This window comes from Lupinus angustifolius, unplaced genomic scaffold, assembly GCF_001865875.1.
Source record: "Lupinus angustifolius cultivar Tanjil unplaced genomic scaffold, LupAngTanjil_v1.0 Scaffold_11_86, whole genome shotgun sequence".
In the NCBI taxonomy this organism is placed as follows: domain Eukaryota; kingdom Viridiplantae; phylum Streptophyta; class Magnoliopsida; order Fabales; family Fabaceae; genus Lupinus; species Lupinus angustifolius.
The window spans coordinates 986-22,275 of NW_017718581.1; the positions used below are offsets into that span (position 1 = coordinate 986).

Here is a 21,290-nt window from a genome sequence, read left to right on the forward strand (position 1 = left end):
CCTATTGGAAGGTTCGCATGAGAATCTATATCAAGGCAATAGACACGAACATTAGGGATTCCGTTGTCAATGGTCCATACATTCCATGTCATCTGGTGGATGGCGAGTCTAAAGAAAAGCCTAAAGACTTATGGACGGATATTGAGAAAATAAAGGTCCAACATGACCTTAAGGCCAAGAACATTATTACTTCGTCCTTATCTTATGACGAATTCTTTAGAGTCTCACAATGCCTTAATGCAAAAGAAATGTGGGATACTTTGCAAGTTACCCACGAAGGCACGAATGAAGTTAAGCGCGCTAGACTAAATGCGCTTACGCATGAGTATGAGTTATTTCGCATGCTTCCTAATGAATCTATATGTAATATGCAAAAACGTTTTACTCATGTTGTAAATCATTTGGTCGCCCTTGATAAAACTTTTACTAATGCTGATTTGTCTAACAAAGTTTTGTGTTGTCTTGATAGGAAATGGAAACCAAAGGTAACCGCGATAATGGAGTCAAAGAACTTAGACAACATGCCATTAGCCACTTTGTTTGGGAAACTCCAAGAACATGAAATGGAGTTAGGGCGCTTAACAATGAATGAAAAGTCAGACAAGAAAAGAATCACACTCAAGGCTACAAGATTTCAAGAAAATCAAGAAAGTGAGGATTCTAGTTCAGATTCTAATTCCGATGAAGACTTGACTCTCCTATTTGAAAAATTCAAGAAGTATCTCAAGAAGAAAGGAGGGATCAAGAATCTCAAGAAAGAAGCCAAAACCTCGACCAAGAAAAGCAAGATTCCCAAAGAAGGCTTCACTTGCTATGGGTGTGGAAAATCGGGTCACATGAAGAATCAATGCCCAAGCCACCTCAAGAATGTCGAGAACAAGAAGAGCAAATCTCGAATGTCCAAGTCAAAAGGAGCATACATTGTTCTGGACGATTCCGAGAAAGATTCCGACTTCAAGCTCATCCGATGAGGAAAACAATTCAATGGTATGCCTTATGGCACAAGTGCATGAGAAGTGCACATCTAGTGATGAAGATGATTCTAATGAGGTACATTCCTATACTTCATCATGCTCTAATGACTCTCCTCCATACGATGAATTATATGCAGCTTATGTCGAAATGCATGAGGATTTAAAGAAAATTGTTAAAATAAATATAGATAGAAAAAGAGTTATCTCCTTGTATGAAAAGAAAATAATTGAAATGCAAAATGAATTAGATGAACTTAAACTTGAAAATGAAACTCTTCATCTTATCTATGCATGTGCCTCATGTGATTTCTCTACTTCTAAATTATGTCAACCCACTATATGTGATACTTGTGAAAATTTATATGCTGAAAATTCTATTTTGAAACAAAAAACTTTCAAAACTCACATAAAGTCAAGAAAACCTTAACACATTTCTTGCTAATACAAGAAACGTAAGTCCATGTATCTTAAGTTGGATTTTACTCTCCTTTTTTGTTCCTTCTATTTGTGATGATGAAGAAGGTATTGATCAATTTTATATTTGAAAATGATTGTCATTGTTTTAAATACTCATTAAGAAGCATAGAGCGTTCTGATTTTTCACATTTTATTAACTATAATTTGTTACTAATATAATAAGAAATGTTGAGATTGTTAATGGAAAAATTGAATCATATATTTAAAGACTAACAGTGTGTTGTGTGTTTAGATTAACTGTGAAAAGTAGATTGATTCAGTAATTATCCATAGTATAATAATCATCTATATTATAATCAATATAATCAGTTTTGTATTTTAATTTATTTGCTGAGAACTGCTTCTTAGAAACTCTACTTCATTTGGAATGTTTAAAAAAAATTATATAGTAAGTTAAAAAATAAAGAGGGTAATACTCTTCCTCTGTTCATCAAAATAAAAAATAAGATTAAAGGGTCTTTGTTTATGTCATAGATGTCAAAGTATTCTTTACCTTCTATGCAACATTACTGTTTACACATGGATACATTTGGTGTAACATGTGAAACTGATTCAGCTCTGTTTGTGACAGGTTTTGAGTGTAGTTTAATGAGTCTACAATCAGAAATTCTGAATAATAGTTGCACTATATTACAATAATTTTGGTGCAATGTCTTTGGGTGTTGTGACAAATTTGATACTACATTGTGATTGTGATGGTAATTTTTATATATTCCTAATTTACTTCAAATTTGCTTTATATTTCTAACCAAATTTGCTCTATATTTCCAAAAAATAAGTATGCCTAGTCATTTAATTAAGATACTCAATTTGTATCTAAAAAGTTATGAATAACTAGACAATTTGTAAATAGCTGAATTGGGTAGTAAGTTATGGATAACTAAATTGATGTAGTTTGAACCTTGCTTGAAATGTAATGTCCAAGTGAGAACCAGTTTATATATTAAGGTGAGAATAATAGGCATTGCCTACCTGATCATATATTAAAAGAATGTAACAATTTATGGTAATATTTATGTGTTTGTGTCTTGTGCTCTTGTAGGATGAAAATAATGGAAGTTGTGAAAAGGTAGTAACAAAAGTTGACTCCAACAAGTCTCTACTAATGAACCTGATAATATGAGGGAAGATGGCTTAAACAAAGAGGAAGCTTCTAGGTTTGACAATAAAAGGAAACTTGCATCTGAGTTTGACGGTCATGATTTCATTGCTGAAATTGAAGGTAACCAAAAATCTTCTAGACAAAGATCTTGGACTTGGGATCATTTTACAAAATATAATGATTCATTAAAACCAAGAGCCAAATGTAATTGGTGTGGAAAACCTATGCATGTGATTCACATAGAAATGGAACAAAAAATCTTAATAACCATTTGTTAACTCAGTGTAAGAAAATTCCCAAAGACCATATTGATATTAGTCAAAAGATCATTTCCCTTCAACCATTAAAAAAAGAAGACGGTAATGGGATTGGTAGTACTCTTGTTGGTGTTGGTTTTGATGTGGATGCATGTAGAAAAGCTCTAGCTAGAATGATCATTGTAGATGAGTTACCTTTTAAGTTTGTTGAGGGGGAGAGATTTTGTTACTTTATGAGTGTTGTGCAGTCCAAGCTCTCAATTCTGAGTAGGATTACAATTGCTAGGGAATGTTGGAGTCTTTACATGAATGGGAAACATAAGGTGAAAAGTATGTTTCATCAATCAAGCCAAGGTGTGAGTTTAAAAAATGATTGTTGGACTTCAATGCAAAAATTGAATTATCTATACCTTACTGCACATTTCATTGATGAGAATTGGAAATTGCATAAAAGGAATCTTAATTTTTGTACAATTAAGAATCACAAGGAGAGACAATTGGTAGTAAAATTGAAAAATATCTAGAAAGTTGGTTGAGAGGCAAAATTTCACCATAACAGTAGATAATGTTTCATCAAATGATGTTGCAATCTCATACTTAAAAGATAGAATGGAGGATTGGAATTAACATCCATTAAAAGGAGAATATTTGCATGTTAGATGTTGTTCACATATTATCAATGTCGTTATCACTGATGGGTTGAAAGACTTGCATGATTCAATAAGCAAAATTAGGAGTGTAGTTAGATATGTTCGTGCAATTCCTAGTCGATTGGATAGGTTTAAAATCTGCATCAAAGAAACTAGGATACAAGATGTGTGTTTTGTGCAATTGGATGTTCATACTAGGTGGAACTTCACCTATACTATGCTTGAAAGTGCATTAAAGTTTCAAAAGAGTTTTAAGAGATTAGGTGTGAGAGATAATGATTTTGCTTCGATGCAAGGTGGTGTCCCAAAGAATGATGATTGGAATAATGCCAAATACTTTACTAAATTCATGAAAATATTTTATGGTATCACTATGAAAATGTTGGGATCAACTTCTGTGACTTCTTCTCTATATTTCAATGAGCATTGTGTTATAATGATGACATTAGAGAAATGGATTGGGAGTCATGACCCATTGCTTGGTACCATGACTATAAAAATTAAATCAAAATATAATAAATATTGGGGAGACATAAAAAAGATGAATGTTATTATCTTTATTTTTGTCATACTTGATCCTCGAATCAAGTTTCATTTTGTTAAGTGGGGTTTGGAGAGGATTCATGATAAGGATGATGCTGTAGTTTTGTGTGAAAAGATAAAGGATACATTATGCAAGATGTTTGATAAGTATAAGTTGTTCCTTAGTGAAGGCCAAGAAAATTCTGCACAAGCCACTCGAGAAATTGAAATGTTAGACTCTGATGCACCCAATGAAGTTTCAGTCACTATGGAATTTGAGAAAGACATGAATCTTCATGAGACAATGAATAAAAATGAGGTAGATTTGTATCTCATGGAGGGTTTGGAGAAGAAAAGTCCAAATTTTGATATATTGAATTGGTGGAAGATGAACTCCACGAAATATCCGATTCTTGCACAAATAGCTAGAGATGTATTGGTCATGGATGTGTCGACAGTTGCTTTAGAGTCTACTTTTAGCACATGAGGTAGAGTTCTTAATTGTTATAGGAGCTATCTTTCTCCCAAAACAGTTGAAGCTTTAGTATGTGCACAAAATTGGTTTCAGTCCTCCTCAATTGCAACATATGTTGAAGAATTATTAGAAGACTTAGAAAAACTTGAGAAAGATATTTTATTTATTTGTTTTCTATAACATATGTATATGTTGCTATTTTTTAAAATCATATTGATTAATTTGATATATTTTTTAGAACTTGAACCAATCCCACAATCAAATGAAGAAGATTCTGATGCCAACTCTGATTAGGTGCATTATTATCAATTTATTGCTCTGAAAGTTTTATTATTATTAATCATTGGCGAGCACTATCTAATTGTTTAAAATTATGTTCTAGGTACTCATATCGTTGTCGATGTCTTGTTGTTATTGTTACTATTGTTGTTATTGTTTCTGCTGCTGTTATTACCTCTGCTAGGCTGCTGCTGTTATTATTTCTGCTAGACTGTTGATGTTATTATTTTTGCTGGACTACTGCTGTTAAAATTGTTGTTACTGTTACGGTTGCTATTATTATTGTTGCTGCTATTGCTATTGTTGTTGTTTACTTTAGTGTTGCTATTGTTGTTTACTTTTTGTTGGTGTATTGTTGTTTTTTTATTGTTTTTTGATTGATTGGATCATTGAATTGTTAAAATGATCGGATCATTAGACTATTTTGATGTTTCTAATCTTACTACTAAAAGAATCAAATTTTTCTTCATTGTTTTGGTTGTTGTCTTGTTGTGTTGTAAGCTGAAATTGAAGATATTTATATGTTAATATTTTAAAAAAGAGACCGATCCAAACCGGACTGAAATCGCATGTAATATTTGGACCGAATTGGATCAGACATCTTAATATAAATGGACTGGACCGGACTGCATATTAATTGCGCGTTTGGATCAGATGATTTTTTGCTTAAAATTCGATCCAAATGGACCGCGAACACCCATAGTTTCATATATATATAATAATTATCTATAAATACAAAATTTTATATAAAATAATAATTATATTGAAATATTATCTTTTTATCTTTTTTGAGTGAAGTAAAACAAAACACTAGAGAATATTCTACATTTTTTTATTTTTTAAGTAAATCGTTTGATTCATTTTCCAAGTTATTTCGATTTAACTTTGTTGTTTATCACAATCAGACTGAAATTTCTCTAATTCAAAATGGATAACACATTATTTGATTAAGACTACAAATTAGAGTTATTTTTAAGTCCAATCAATAATTGAATCAATCAAACCAATTAGTAAGATCATCACAACATTGTATTGACAACCAATGTTTTTGTTAATTGAATAAAATTATTAAATTAATATTAGAATAAATAAGTGAATTAGATATAAAAATGACGGAATGCACACCAAAACTATTGGATGTACATATCCTACCAAAGTAGAAAGGTATATCTATCCAATTTTACCCTATGATTTTGCATGTCTCAATATTTTGGATTGATTTTCAATTTATTTTTGTTCTGAATTTGTATAAAAAATACTATTTTTATTCTAGTTTTAAAGGTATAAATGTAATATTATTTTAAATTCAAATTTCTTCTTTAACGAAGAGGAGTTTCATTCCTCCCATATTGGTTCATTATTAGAGTATTTGTAATAATTTATTATTATTATAGCATGGAACTAACACTAACTAATCTATCCATGCATTTTGGGTAAATTATACTGACTCTGATTATATCATTCATCATTACTTTTAGGGTAAATTATACTGACATCCCCCTAAGTTTTAGTAAAATTACATAAACAATCCCTCACTTTTCTACACCTATACAAACCTCCCATATTTTTTAACTTTCATTACATTGATCCCTGCATAAGAAATAAATGTAATCTTTTAAACAAAAAACATGATATATTATGTAGACAACTAAAACTCGGAGAGTGTCAGTGTAATTTACTCTTACTTTTATATTACTTCTTCTGTTTAATAATTAATATATGAGTGATACACTGTTAGTATACATACTAAATCCTAACAAAAACATAACTGGTCTAAAACCCTGGTTGTGAGTGTGGTCAAGTGTGCATAAACCTCAGCAAGCCATAATCATTTGCCAGAACAACAACTTTACATCAACCCATAGCCATAGCCATATAGCCAAAATCTCTAAAGAGAAAACTCAAAAATGTCAACATCTTCAAAGCTCACACTATATTATAGATTACGAACTGCACTATCCCGCACCCTTTCACCTCCAACACCCTTTTCTCCCTTCTTCCACCACCGCCGCCGCCACCACCGCTCTTTTTCTTCCCCCACCGCCGCAACTGAAACCCTATCATCCGTGGACCAACACTGTCATCCATGGCCCGAATGGGTTTCATTCGTTGACACTTTGAACACCAGAGGCTACATTACTAAACCCTCTTCTTCTCCTTCTGAAGATCGAAGTGTTTATGCCAACATGAATCTCTTGAAGGATCCTTGTCTCAGCTTCGCTCGTGACCGCTACGATATTTTCAAGTCAGAATTTTTATTTTGTTTTTATTTTATTTTATTCTTTTTATCTGTTTGGATTATCTGTATTGTGAAGAAAGATTTGTTTTTTTAAACCCAATTGGCCACTTGAGACATGATTTCTTAATTGGGTTCATTTCATTAGAAATTCAGGTTGCTTGGTTTGTTTGGTAATGAAGGAAAATCTATAACTTTTTCATTTGGGTTTGTTCAAGTTGGATTTTGATAGAATACAGTAAAGCTGGCCCTATGTAGTGTTGTATGAAAAGAATTTTGTTGTTGATGTTGTTTATTTGCTTAAGTTGATTATGTAGGAAGCTACAATGAAAGTTTGATTAAAGGACACGATTTCTTGACTTGTCCAATTCATCAGAAATCAGAGCCAGTTTGATTAAGCTTTCTCTAAGGAAAAAAAACATATTTTTATTAAAAATATCACTTCTGACATTTATATATGCTTCTGTTTGCTTGTGTTTTTTTTTACCAAAAAATTTATTTGAAAGAAAAAAATAGTGGGAAAAGACTTTGATTGTGATTTTTGATGTTCACAAATTTTTTTGATAGGCGAAGTTTTTAATAGGAAGGAGAGAAATTGCGTAGCTACATGGGTTTGAACCCAAGTGCCTACACTTTATGTCCAACAACTTGACCGACTGAGTTAACTCTTGGTGTTGGCATTGTTTACTCAAGTTGATTATGTTACGAAAATGTATTTGTGGAGAATAACTTCTTTTACTTTTGATTTTTTAGTTAGTTCAAATTGGCTTGTGAGGAACATACTTGATCCATGTAGCTGACCTCGTGTGGTGGGAAAAGACTTTTGTGGTGAATTTTGTTGTTGATGTTGTTTGCACAAGTTGATTATCTTAGAAACTAAGAATGCATAATGAGAAGAGTGTCTGAGATTACATGTTCAGCATGTGCATTGACAATATGTTCAGAATTAGAATTAACATCTGTTGCTTGTTATGCAGATCGCTGTCGTTGAAGGACATTCAAGCAGTTGTCGAGGGAGGATGTCCTAATCTTCTCCGGAAAGCTGTTAATTCAGCTAAAAGATTGAGAGTCCATGTGCAACTAGATGAAGGAGATGTATGTTAATTCTTTTGCCAGAAGCATTTCTGTTTCAAAGTTATTGATTGCATTGCAAGTAGTACTTTAGAAATCAAGATGTTCATTGTCATTATTAGTCTATGATGTTCCTTTTCATATATTTATTTATTTTTGTCAACAAGTTTAAGAAGGCATTTTATTTCCCTTAAGTCTGAAAAGCAAAGTTGCTTCTGTCCAGGTTTGTAGTGCTTGCAATCTGCGCGACTCTTGTGATAGAGCTTATGTTATTCTAAAGGAATTTGAAGCTGATGCTCGAACTGTGGATATAGTGCGAATACTTATGTTCTACGCATTAGATCCACTTGTTCTTTCGGGAGAAGAGAAACTGCCAGGCAGAGAAGTTACCGAATCATCTGTGAGAAAACTTCTATCTCAGCTGGTTGAGTTGAGTGACTCATCCCCTGCTCCAGCTCCTGCTCCTACTCGTCCAAAGACTACCACACAAGATGCCACTGCAAAAGGACAGCCTCCAAGTTTTATGACTAATAAATTGTCTAAAGATGTTGAAATGAAGAAAGGTGACTGGATGTGTCCAAAGTGAGTTGCATTAGTACATGCAATACGTTCTTAGCCTTTGTAGTAATTTCTGAACTTCAATTTAATTTTCTGCATTTGCACATAAAACTTATAATATGCAGATATAAAGTTTCTCTGTATCAGCCATTTTACTTCAGAAATTAAGCAAATAACCTATTGTCTATAGATTCCCTACAACATTTACTGAGACAATAGCAACTAGATATAGGTAAGGCTATTGGCACTCCCAAATTCTTATTCATACTCCTTATTGACCAATCACAAAATTGTAAAATAAAGAACGAAAAATATGATTGGTTAGTGGGGAGTGTACTTAGGCAATTTGGAGTGCCAATAGCCCCACCCACTAGATATTATGATATGAAGTTCTCTCTTAAAATATGTGGCGAGGATTAATACTTTTTGCGGTGAGGGTTAGTACTTTTGGCTAGTGAATGAGTGGATTTGTTTTATAATTTATATACCTTTGGTCAATTGTATGCTTTCTTAATACTTATCATGAACATTGGTTCTTTTTTATTTTTCTTCCCAATTTTCCTGCAGATGCAATTTTATGAACTTCGCCAGAAATACACAATGCCTAAATTGTAATGAAGACAAGCCGGGGGATCTTAATGTGCCTACTGTTGAAATGAAGAAAGGAGATTGGACCTGTCCTGAGTAAGTACTTTATTGTTATTCCTTCAAAAAGTCTGATAAGGTCAGGTAGTTAATAACAATTAACAATATGATTGTATCATTTTTTGTCTTACATAACAAGCTTTCTTCTATGTTGTCCATATGCAATTATGTGTGTCAAACAGATGACTCATAAGTTTTATTCAGTGTTGTCAAAGGGCGGCGATGGCATGGTGGAAAGCAGTGGCATTTTTTGGCCAAACGATATTCGCAATTTCGAAAAACCCTTTTAATAGTGACATCTACAATTTGCTGCTTTAGGACCGCCATGGCAGAAATGCTGCTGCTAATGGGCTTCTGTAGGTTTTTTCATGTTTTAATTTTGATTTTCGAGTTTTTTTAAAGCGTATTACCCAAAAATTGGGAACTCTACTCAAAGTTACCGTTGTCTCCTTCCATTGCAAGTTGAATTGAACTCCTCTCTCTTTTCTTTGTCTTGCTCTTCTCTCTCTTGTCTGCCGTCTTCGTTCAAGGCAGTTGCTTCATTTCATTCTGTGCAGTTGGTTCGTCTGCTTTGTTCAAGGCAGTAACTGCAGCAACTGCTTTCTCTGTGTCGTTCGTTCTTCGTTCTCTACAGCAAGCCAGCAACTGCTTTCTTCCTACTCTGCTTTGTTAATTTTTAAATAAATTTTTTTATAAAGCAAGTTAGTTCTCTACAGCAACCGTCATCCACCATCGTCAATATTTTCTGTTGTGCTGACCATTTCTCTCTGGTGTTGCTACAGATGCAGTTTTATGAATTTTTCTAGAAACACTCGCTGTCTTAAATGCAAAAAAGAGGGGCCACCAAAGATGTTCAATACAGATGAAGTTGAAAGGAAAAAAGGAGATTGGACATGCTCACAGTAAGCTTCTTATTTTACTGACATGAAAGTTCCATTAATATTGATATATTTATAGTTTGCATTTCTTAAGATAGCAGATAAATCAAGTAAATGCCAATAATTATATTTTTGATAACTATTGGTTTTCATTTTTTGTGTTTCATCTCTTCTCATAAATTTGTACTGCTAAGGTTATTATAGGAAGAAAAGAGAGTAACCTGATGAAGTAAGCTTTCTTTCTTGGTTGGTCACTTATTGAATGAAGCTTATAACCTAGTTTGCCGAAGTTTGAGAACTTGTGATGTACAATTTAATTTAACAGTCATAATTGCATGCAACTATCTTACCCTGATTTCTCTACTAAGATATCTTTGTTTTGCTCTCTGAATCTTTTAAAATGTTTCTTTTTTTACTCAGCAAATTCATAATTTCATTTATATTTATGACAAATGTAGCAAACATTTGTTTCAAAATACTATTGAGTTTGTTATCGGTTTTATGCTATGAGATTCCTTAAGCTTCAGTTTTAGAAGTTTTCTTCCAGCTTACTAATCTATATGTATTGGGCAATTGTTGGGAATGAGATGCATATGATCTCATGTCACGAAATTAATATCTTGATGGTTTGTATATATCTTGATGGTTAATATCCAATAATTGCACTGTATGACTATAATCAATGTGTGGACATAATCCTTTAACAGTTTCATACAAAATTTTGTTCTCATAGGTGTGGGTTCATGAACTTTGCTAGTAATGCGAAGTGTTTGCGTTGTCCTGAGCTAAGGCCAAATACACATCCTGGGGACTGGAATTGTCGGAAGTGAGTCCTATTTATCTTTCTCAAACCATAAAAAACTTATTGTTCCTTATGTCACTTATGTAGATTTGATTTCTTCCATTCTGATGCTATTCACTACATAATGAATATGTTCACATTGATTCTTAAATCTTAACGGTTAGTTCTATTTTTTTCTCCATGAATTGTTTTTTCTTGTGTATGTAGGTGCGATTTCATGAATTTTTCCGGTAAACTGAAATGTTTTCGTTGTCAAGAGCCAAACCCAAGTCCCAAGAAACATCCCGGGGATTGGAGTTGTCCCAAGTAAGTCCATTGTTTTTTTTCTTCCCGGATAGTATATGTTGTCCTAGTTCATGTCCCACAACCATGTCCTACCCATTTCTGATTGGTAAATATATATCATCTCTAGTCTAATGTTAATCACTGACAATTTAAATTAATCGATCAATCAGAAATTATGCCACGTGATTGTGGCACACAAAGTGAGACATAGATGTTCCTTATTTTTATTTGGCTTGCCACACCCTATCTCATCACACAATAACAATTTCTTGCTTAATGTGTTACTTCATGTAGATGTGATTTCTACAATTATTCAAAAAACATGGCTTGCCTGAAGTGTAATACTGGTCGCCCTGGAGATCAACCAACTTGTGAGTATGAGGAACATGTGTGGAGAAGATCAAGATGATTAAAAAGAACAAAATCATCAAGCTTTTGCATGGTGGGTCACAATTTTGGGTTATAAAAAATATTTGGTGAGACATGCCTATTTTGGCATCATTTTATTAGAGAGACGCATAAACAACCATTAGAGATGAGCATAGTTATATGCTCACATGAATTTTGTTTTAATATATCTTGTACACAATTGTATAAACTAAACTAATTTAATAGTTTGCAATGTAACATTATTGTTTTTATGTATATGTTGTAGCTTTATTGTGCTCCAGGTTCCTCACATAAGATACTGTTAACGGAATCAAACTACAATAATGGAACATGCATGAGCAACAATCACAATGCAAGAGTAATCATGATCAATTTAGGCACCATTTCTAGCTTTTTTTAAATAGTGCTAAAGTTCATGGTGGTTAAATGCCAATTATTAATTTATTGTTATATGAAACCATTACTTTACATGCAATGGAGAAAGTCCTTTTGAGAAGCTCCAATTCCTTAGGCAATGAACAATTTTGGTTATGTTAAGCAACTCTCATGGTGAAACAAACTCTTTCAAGCTCCATCATTTGAACAATACAAGTTCCCAACTTTCTCTTATAATATATGAAACTATCTTTATCTCACTTTTTATTCTTTTTATATTTATACGCATTTCAAAAATGATGGTTTGATTTTAAATTATGGTTGATTTAATCAGCTGCTACTTATGCTTGTTTGTTTTGGAAACTTCCAAACAGAACCATCTCAAAGAAAAGAATAATCTGATGGCATCGTAAAATAAGAATAACCCTAATTTAAGTTTGAGTTTTTATTCTAAGTTGGAGAACCAAAGTAACAAACTAGTAATCATGTGGTGCAAGGTATCTTCAGTAATTACTCTTATACACAACTTGAAATAAACAAATTTGAAGTAAACTATTGAGGGAACTTAAACACTTAATATTATATTTTTAAAACTTCAAATCCAGATGAATGCCTTATTATTAAGAGTGAGTGTATATATTTTGAATAGTGTTAGTCTTACATCTAAAGAGTGTGTGATTCTACTCTAAGACAAATAGAAAGGGGGGAAACTAATTTAATCATTACAATATGGTTATTTTGCACTCCAACTATTTCAGAATTTTTAAATAAAATCCTAAATTTAAAATTTATAATTAAATCTCTGAAGTTTAAAATCATTAATAATTGGGTTCATGAAATTTAAATTTTTTATTGGATTGTTGAACTTAAAATCCTTATAATTGATTTCTTAAACTTTTGAATACAATCATCATGTCCAATTGTCCATGAACTTTAAAATTTTGTAACTGAACAATCAATTTTGGTTCGTTGTTTGTGTTTTGGGAAATTCAAAGTCTCGTTTTTTTTTTATCGGCAATTGTTAGTATGTTAGTTGTGGGTGAGACTTCACCCTCAATCTCCTACATCCTACCATCAAACCACCCTTATAACTCCCATTTTTTGTTGATATGGTGGGACTCGAACCCACAACCTCCTGCACTCCATTCCTTACGACCGCCCTCTTCACCATCAGACCACCTTATGACTCCCAATTCAAAGTCTCATTGTTGTTTTAAAAATTAATTATAGTTTAATTGGTTTTAATTTGAAAATTTCAATTTGCTTAAAAAGAAAGACTTACAAAGAATTAAGATAATTAAATTACATAATAAATTATGATATTTTATATAATAGTTATGAATATAATTTCAAACGATTAACATCTATGAGTTTAATCATGATTATTAATAGTGTCATATTTTTTTTAAATTATTCACTCACCATTGACAATTTATATATTAACTCTCATTAACTCTAAAATAATAATAATAATAATAATAATAATAATAATAATAATAATAATAATAATAATAATAATAATAATAATAATAATAATAATAATAATAATAATAATAATAATAATAATAATAATAATAATAATAATAATAATAATAATAATAATAATAATAATAATAATAATAATAATAATAATAATAATAATAATAATAATAATAATAATAATAATAATGAATGATATATGATATAGTTCCATCGTAAAGATTTTAATATTTATCTAATAAAGGTAATTAATCGTTAGACGTATCAAAACCACTGGCCTTCTTTGCAAAGATGCAACAATCAATATGTTAGGCTCTCCCACTTAGTTAATGACATCCGCAGGTGTGGGCAATATTAATAGACCATGCATACCTAAGGTCTTTATCAAGAGAGGAAAATGTAAAAATTTATTCGTATATGAATTTTATATATTATTATTGTATTATTCCCTATTCATTTTTATTATTATTAACTATTTAAAAAAACAATATAAATAAATAGTAAATATTTTTATACTATAGCATATAAATATTATACTCTTTCGTGCGAATGCTCTCAAGTCTCAAATGTAAAATATTCATTACCCTAAAAAATCAAATGTCATATCATTTCATAGAAGCACCTCCCCTACCCCTACTTTGCTTACTGATGTAATATCTGTGTATATAAATATGATCATGACACTGAAACCTATATATTATAACTTTCTTCCTTAACTGTACACTTCATTACCAACAATATTCTTTGGTTCTGAGTTTCTTCACCTCCTCATCAACATTAGTTGTTTCTTCTGAATTCCTGTGTCTCGTGTATTGTTGAGAGATAAGGTGATAAAGTTTCATCAAATTCATGGCTGATGCATTTGATGAAGAGTGTGATTACCTCTTCAAGTGTGTTCTTATTGGAGACTCTGGAGTTGGCAAATCAAATCTTCTCTCAAGGTTTTCAAAAGATGAATTCCGTTTGGATTCCAAGCCCACCATAGGTGTGGAATTTGCTTGTAGGAAAATCAAGATCAAACATAAACTTATCAAAGCTCAGATATGGGACACTGCTGGCCAAGAAAGGTACCCAACTCATTCTTGCTCTTTTAATTAATCATCTTCAATGAACACGATTATAACATCATTTGATACATGTAGTGGACATGACAATATTAAGATTTGTATGTTGTTGTAATTTCAATATGGATGATTGTTTTTGTTTCTTTAATTGGTCATCAATTTAAGTGTTGTTTTGTTTTCATTTTTGTTTGTCTCTTGACATGGTTTGATCTTAGCAGCGGTTAAATTTCAATGATGACCCGAATTCACAATCCTTATAAAACATTATAAGAAAATTATATTTTTGGAAGAACTTAAAATTTTTTAGAGTAAATATTCATTTCAGTCTTTTATGTTTTTTGACTTTATTAGTTCAGTCACTCAAAAATTGAAAAAACTCAAAATGGTCATAAAAATTTTCAATTGTAAATCAAATTAGTCTTTTTAACATGTTTTACAACTTTTAGTAGAGACTAATTTGACCTTAAGAATGATCATTTTAGGTTTTCCATGTTTTAAAGGATTAAAATAATAAGATGGAAAAACAGGAGAAAACTAAAATGAGTATTAACTAAAAAACAATTAAAGAAGAAAGTGAGAGGGGAGAAAGCTCAGCTGCATAATCCTTTATGTGTAGCTCTTTTTTAAAAGTGTGATCTCTTTAACTTGTCTCACTGAAAATCTTCCAACTCCACCAAGTACTGTATCTACGTTAGTCTTATGTTTTTTTAGTTGTCTTTTCAAGTTAATGCGAATTAAGTTTCTCCATTATTCTTTTGTTTCAATAATTCAATGAAAAGTTAAAGGTTTTTTCAACTGGCATTTTCAATTTCAAAGGGGGTGTCCACAAACAACTTGGCTTAATCTAGAAGAATTTAATGAATTGAACAAATCTGACTTAATTATTATTAGACCTCCAATCATGATCCACTTTCTATACCTTATCTATTTCTCCACAAACATCTTGTCCCACCTCTTTTTTTGTTTTGGGGCAATTTTGTTAGGTAGCTACTTTATCTTGTTTGCTTTAGTTTAGTTATTACTAAGAACTCAAAAGAGTTGATATTGATTTTGGTTTTTATAGATTTCTACATGTATCCATTTAATCCATAAAAATGTATAAATTTAAATCAGTACATAGAAATTGTGAATATGGATTAAAATGATATTTATCTATCGAAGATCATAAAAAATATAAAAAAATGACTACTGTGATATATATTTGATATTTTTGTGAATCATGTTCAGATATTAATATGAAGATACTCTAAAAAAAGAAAGAAAAAAAGAAACGAGAAAAAAAAAAGCAATGAAAACTTAGTTACGGCATTTTTGGGACGGAATTACCCATCCATGACCTTTATGGTATCAGGCCCGTGACCTAAATTGCCTACGACCTGTTTTGTTCAATATAAAGTAGACTCACCAAATTTCCTCTCCCTTTTGTGTGCATGCTTCATGTAACTTATTCCCAATATTTTAAAAGGAAAACTTTATATATAAATTTGATTGATCACAGAAATTAAAATTGCTTTTTTCTTTTTTCCATACCACAGAGGAATTTCACTATCTATCATTTTTGCACAAATTTCTTTTCTTTCACTTTGAGAAAAGCAATTGTGAGTTGATCATATGAAAAAATAGTTATTTTCCTTCAAACTAAACATGATTACTCTAAAGCATTAAATAGTTAGGTAAACTACCAAAACAGAGTTTTTATATCCCTCAGTAGCATGGTTCAACAATGAGTTTGACCGTGTACAAGGTTTATATGGTTGTTTTTAATGATGAGATTGAATTTTTTATTAAGTTAAAACTATTAATAATTTAATATTACATATTATTTAAATTCATTTATCTAATAGACAGAGCATGAAAAATATGTTTATTAGCCTAAAATATTTGTTTTGTTAGCATACTTTTCTAACAGGCAAGACGAGCTATCTGTATATATTATCATCTTAGTTCTTAAGTGTTAGACTTTGATTTTCAATTATACTTAAATAGTATGTAATATTAAATTATTTGTATATTGTTATGTGTAATTTTAAAAATGTAGTTGTGCCAACATTATTCTTTTAAATTCTCTTTAATTTTATAGTGGTACTAGCCAGTTTTACCTGTATTTAGAGCAAAAGTGATATTCTATGTCCTTTTCACAAAATATGTTCACCTCAGTGTTATTAATACTGTATCAGTCATTAAATTGGTTAGGGTAGTGACATAGTAGTATAGAGGTTTAATCGGTGGTTCACTAATTAAACCGTATACCGGCGAAAATAGATATACATATATAATATATTAACATTGAAAAATCAATAAAAAACCAATATATATATATATATATTTTCATTAAGAGTTAATTTTAAATAGAAACCGACCTGTATGACTGATATAGTTCAACTGAAAACCGACCGGTTTTAGCCAATTTTAATTAGTATGATTATATGACTAATATAATTATTATATCGTACCAGTATTGTGACCAGTTCACCGATTTACTGTTGAACTGGCTGATATGAAATAGTTTTAACAACACTGATTACCGGTATTGGGAGAGTGGTTCAAATTGTCATTTTAAAAATATGGGAAAATAGAAAGTAGCATGTAGAGACCTAAGTTATATCCCTTTAACCCAATACAAACTTCAATAGCATAAGTATTGTACCACACAAATTGTTGGGTCATTAGTGGGTCCAGGATATAGATTGGACTTGTTCAGATGTGTATAACTCATAAGAAAGCAAGGATGAAAATAATTGAGAACAGAAAGAACCAAAAAACAAATTGGCAATTAATGAGTTAGGCACAGAAATTCGCATGTGGTGAAAGGGATGGATGTTGTTGGATTGTTGGTGCCATATTTTATGTCAGTCATTACTTTGATTAAATAATATTTTCAATTTTTAAAACAATTTAAACATATCACATTTCAAAGTGTATCATACAAAAATATTTCTAGCGGAATATATTGTAGTCAATTAATGTAATAATGTATAAAATAGCTCACTAAATTAACTTCTAATATATAATGCTTCTCCTTTTTCATAGATTTCTTCTCTCACCGTATCCTACCAAAAAGCCTTTTTTTTAATTAGCTTATTCCTAAATAAGTTTCACATTATCTATTTTATTTTCCTGGAAGATGAAACCTTAACTTAATATAAGAATCAAAGTTTTTACTCAATTGTCATGAGCTAAAAGATGTTTTTTAGTCATGAGTCAAAAATAATCATTCGTTTGATTTGGCAGACTTCTATAGATAGGGTATATCAGGAATTAAATCTCACATTTTATACCTTATTGTCTCTGGAATAATCTAAATACATATGTTGTGCTATTTCCTGATTGTCAATTGATTTTGAAATTGAACCTTAAGAGTTGCAATAATTTTCTCTCAAAATTTTGATTTTTTATACTGAATGTAAATAGTAATGTGTTTGTTTGTACTACTGAGTGTATTCCTCACGGTTAAGGGATAATGAACTAATCCCTTTCAAGGTGTGTCATTGTTCCTTCCAACAAGTGTCAGCTCCCAGAAATTAAACAATTTGATATTTTAGTCAGAGATATAGCGGAACTTTACACTATTTGACCATGTTCTTGTTAGTAAATATTAATGTGTTTATATAATCTTAATCTTATATTTCAGTCTAAGAAACATATATAAAAGTTTGTGTTCAGGTTTAGAGCTATCACAAGCTCATACTATAGAGGAGCATTGGGAGCAATGCTAGTGTATGACATAACAAGGAGAGCAACTTTTGTGAATTTAAGAAAATGGTTACATGAGCTAAGAGAGTTTGGAAATGAAGACTTAGTGGTTATTCTGGTGGGAAACAAATCTGATTTGGGACAATCAAGGGAAGTTGAGAAAGAAGAAGGAAAATTATTTGCAGAAACACAAGGGTTATGTTTCATGGAAACCTCAGCTTTTAAGAATCTCAATGTTGAGGAAGCATTCTTACAAATGATAACCAAGATCTATGAAATAACAAGGCAAAAAACTTTGGAAGCCAAAATGAATGGCACAAAATTGAGTCTTGCAAATGGAAAAGAGATCCATATATGTGATGATGAAGTGACCGCTACAAAACATGCAAATTGCTGTACAAATTGAGAACTTGCATGATGATTTTTTTTTGCTGTTTTGAAAGTATCTTTGATTAATTAAGTAAATGATTCTTCTCATTTTCCTAATTGTCTTTGCATTTCTTTTTCTTCCTTTTGGTTTTTTATTAATACATGATGACCATGCAATTGTTTTTAGAAGTGATTACTTGTTCATAGAATGTAAATGCTGTACTTTATACCACATATCTTTGTTAGTAGAATATGACAATTTTTATGGTGCCAAATATTTTCTATCAAGTACTAGAGAGAGAGGAGTGAAAGATTGAGAGACTATCATCACACAAGTCCAGATTATATGTTCCTAATAATATCTCATTCCCTCTTTCAGACAAATTAAATTCTAATAAGTAATATAAAAATGTTATCTTATGTTTTTTAAAATAAATTATTTATTTATGCAACAATATCTAATTAGTTTGAGATATAGTGAATTAGACATTATTGCATACATGTGATTTTTTATGCATTGTCACAAAGCCAGTTTCTAAAAGCAATTCTTCTCAACAAAGTAGTACAAATGTTATCTATTTTGTAATTGGGTGAGTATCGCTTTTACTCTTATCAATAAATTTGCGTGCTTCTAAAATAACAAACTAGTACAAATCTCCCATGAAACATCATTCCCAACACTAAAGGTGAAAAAGCATTAGGGTTGATCTGTTTTTCCACACGATTTCACTTAACAAATCAATTGCCTTTTTCAATCGACCCACAAAAGCCCAATCAATATAATAAGGTAGCTAGTATAAGTGACATTAGTTGGAGAAATTTCCTTGATAAAATGTTAAATATGGTTTATATTCGGTTATGACAGTCATAAATATATTTACTTTAAATGATAGCTTAGTTACAAGTAACTACCAATTTTTCTATTGTATAAATTCTTTATACTTTGCCTTTGTGTAGAGTTAATTTCAATAATAAAATTTCAATGCATTTTCTTATCTTTTTGCTCTTTCAATTCCATTATTTTCTTTCTTAGTGAATTGCCAAGAAACTAAAATGGCATTAGAACAATATTTATGGATGGCTTCTATTATTCTTCTTCTGCATCTATCCTTCATTTAAGAAATTATACTTTTGTTTTCATGATGAAGAGAGTCAGTGACCAGGCTAAACATCTTGATCTATCTGCTTGAGAAAGCACTACGCCAGAGTTGTTGTTCAACATTCCTTATTTTAGATGTATAACAACGCTTTCGGGTGCTTTCTTTTTTACCGCGGTAGTATATGGTCATCATTAACAGCGCTTCACAAACGTTGTTGTATTGACCATATACCACAGCACAACACACAAAAAGTGCTGTCATATAGTGCACCAGTACAACAGCATATCGCCCACAAAGCGCTGTCATATATTCTTACATAAACAACACATTTTATAGGTCTTATTAATAGCGTTTATTGTTGCGCTGTTGACGTTCATATGTTTAACAGTGCCATAGAAAAAGAGTGCTGTTGTATTATTCATAAATTTTCTCAAACAACACCTTAATACAACATCGCATCACACACATAGCGCTGTTGTATTAATAATGTACAATAACGCTTTTTATAGAAAGCGTTGTTGTAGTTATCATTTACAACAGCGCATGCTAGGGCTTCCCCTAGAATTCGATGTTGATTTATATAAATTAATACCTGCATATAGATTTATTAGCAGAACATACATTCTCAATAGTACATACATTTATGCATCCTGAACAAAACAAACATATTAATACATGCTAGAAGTTTGTTTTATTAAACATCAATACAATACAAAATACAAACAATGAATATCATGCCAATTATGTTTTGACAGAGTACATAATTACAAATAAAAAAATTACACAAACTACAAAGAAATTAAATAATATTATACAAATTACAAACAATCAAAATTAAGCTATAATTATACAAAGAGTACTTGCATACACTTTTTCTTTTTCTTTGATTGTTTTGTCTTGTAGGATCATCCTTGTTTGGAGGAGCATATTGATTTACCCAATGCTCTTCATCATGATCATCTCTTGTATATAAATCATCATTCGCGGTTGGTTCGCTCTCATGCGACTGATATGTCCCAAAAAGAGGATCATCTTCATCAATATCTTCATATTCTTGATCATCAATATTATTGACAATTATTTTGTTAGTTAAAGAACAATGAACCATTTCATATCAGCTGAGTCACTAACATAAAATACTTGTTGAGTTTATAATGCTAGAATAAATGTCTCATCTTTATATCCTGGCCTATTAAGATCCACTTGCATGAACCCTAACTCATCAACTCGGAAGCCATTGTTGTTATCAACCCACATACAATAAAGAACCGGCATCCAAAACATTGTGTAATCCAATTCCCATATGCGTTCAATCACTCTAAAGTATGACATGTTCGCATATATTGAGTTTCTATGGCATCCGAAAAATTGTGTAATCCAATTCCCATATGTGTTCAATCACTCCAAAGTATGACATGTTCGCATATATTGGGTTTCTATCTTTTGCACTTGACATGTGTAAAGTTCGAGCAACAAGAGTCACACCACTATTTTGCATTTTACTTTAAGCATCTTGTTTTTTCGTATAAAATCTGAACCCATTAATTAGGTAACCGTGTAGGATACGACATTAAGGCTTGGACCATTGGCTAACCATTTCAATCTTTCG

The 21,290-nt window shown here is 31.2% G+C and overlaps 2 protein-coding genes across 2 annotated transcripts; both read left to right on the forward strand.

Moving 5' to 3' along the window:
* Positions 1–6,643: 6,643 nt before the first annotated feature.
* LOC109337856 (zinc finger protein VAR3, chloroplastic-like) lies at positions 6,644–11,784 on the forward strand. Its single transcript, XM_019574927.1, has 8 exons — positions 6,644–6,981; positions 7,950–8,067; positions 8,267–8,625; positions 9,169–9,285; positions 10,029–10,148; positions 10,858–10,950; positions 11,134–11,232; positions 11,506–11,784. The coding sequence occupies exons 1-8, from the start codon at positions 6,644–6,646 to the stop codon at positions 11,618–11,620; spliced, it is 1,359 nt and encodes a 452-aa protein (XP_019430472.1). The 3' UTR covers positions 11,621–11,784.
* Positions 11,785–14,096: 2,312 nt separating this feature from the next.
* LOC109337857 (ras-related protein RABA6b-like) lies at positions 14,097–18,822 on the forward strand. Its single transcript, XM_019574928.1, has 2 exons — positions 14,097–14,522; positions 18,183–18,822. The coding sequence occupies exons 1-2, from the start codon at positions 14,305–14,307 to the stop codon at positions 18,616–18,618; spliced, it is 654 nt and encodes a 217-aa protein (XP_019430473.1). The 5' UTR covers positions 14,097–14,304; the 3' UTR covers positions 18,619–18,822.
* Positions 18,823–21,290: the final 2,468 nt, after the last annotated feature.

Coding starts and splice junctions, on each gene's coding strand:
- LOC109337856 (XM_019574927.1), top strand. CDS start 6,644: ATGTCAACATCTTCAAAGCTCACACTATATTATAGATTACGAACTGCA. Junction 8,068..8,266: donor TGCAACTAGATGAAGGAGAT/GTATGTTAATTC, acceptor GCTTCTGTCCAG/GTTTGTAGTGCTTGCAATCT. Junction 10,951..11,133: donor GGGGACTGGAATTGTCGGAA/GTGAGTCCTATT, acceptor TTGTGTATGTAG/GTGCGATTTCATGAATTTTT.
- LOC109337857 (XM_019574928.1), top strand. CDS start 14,305: ATGGCTGATGCATTTGATGAAGAGTGTGATTACCTCTTCAAGTGTGTT. Junction 14,523..18,182: donor GACACTGCTGGCCAAGAAAG/GTACCCAACTCA, acceptor GTTTGTGTTCAG/GTTTAGAGCTATCACAAGCT.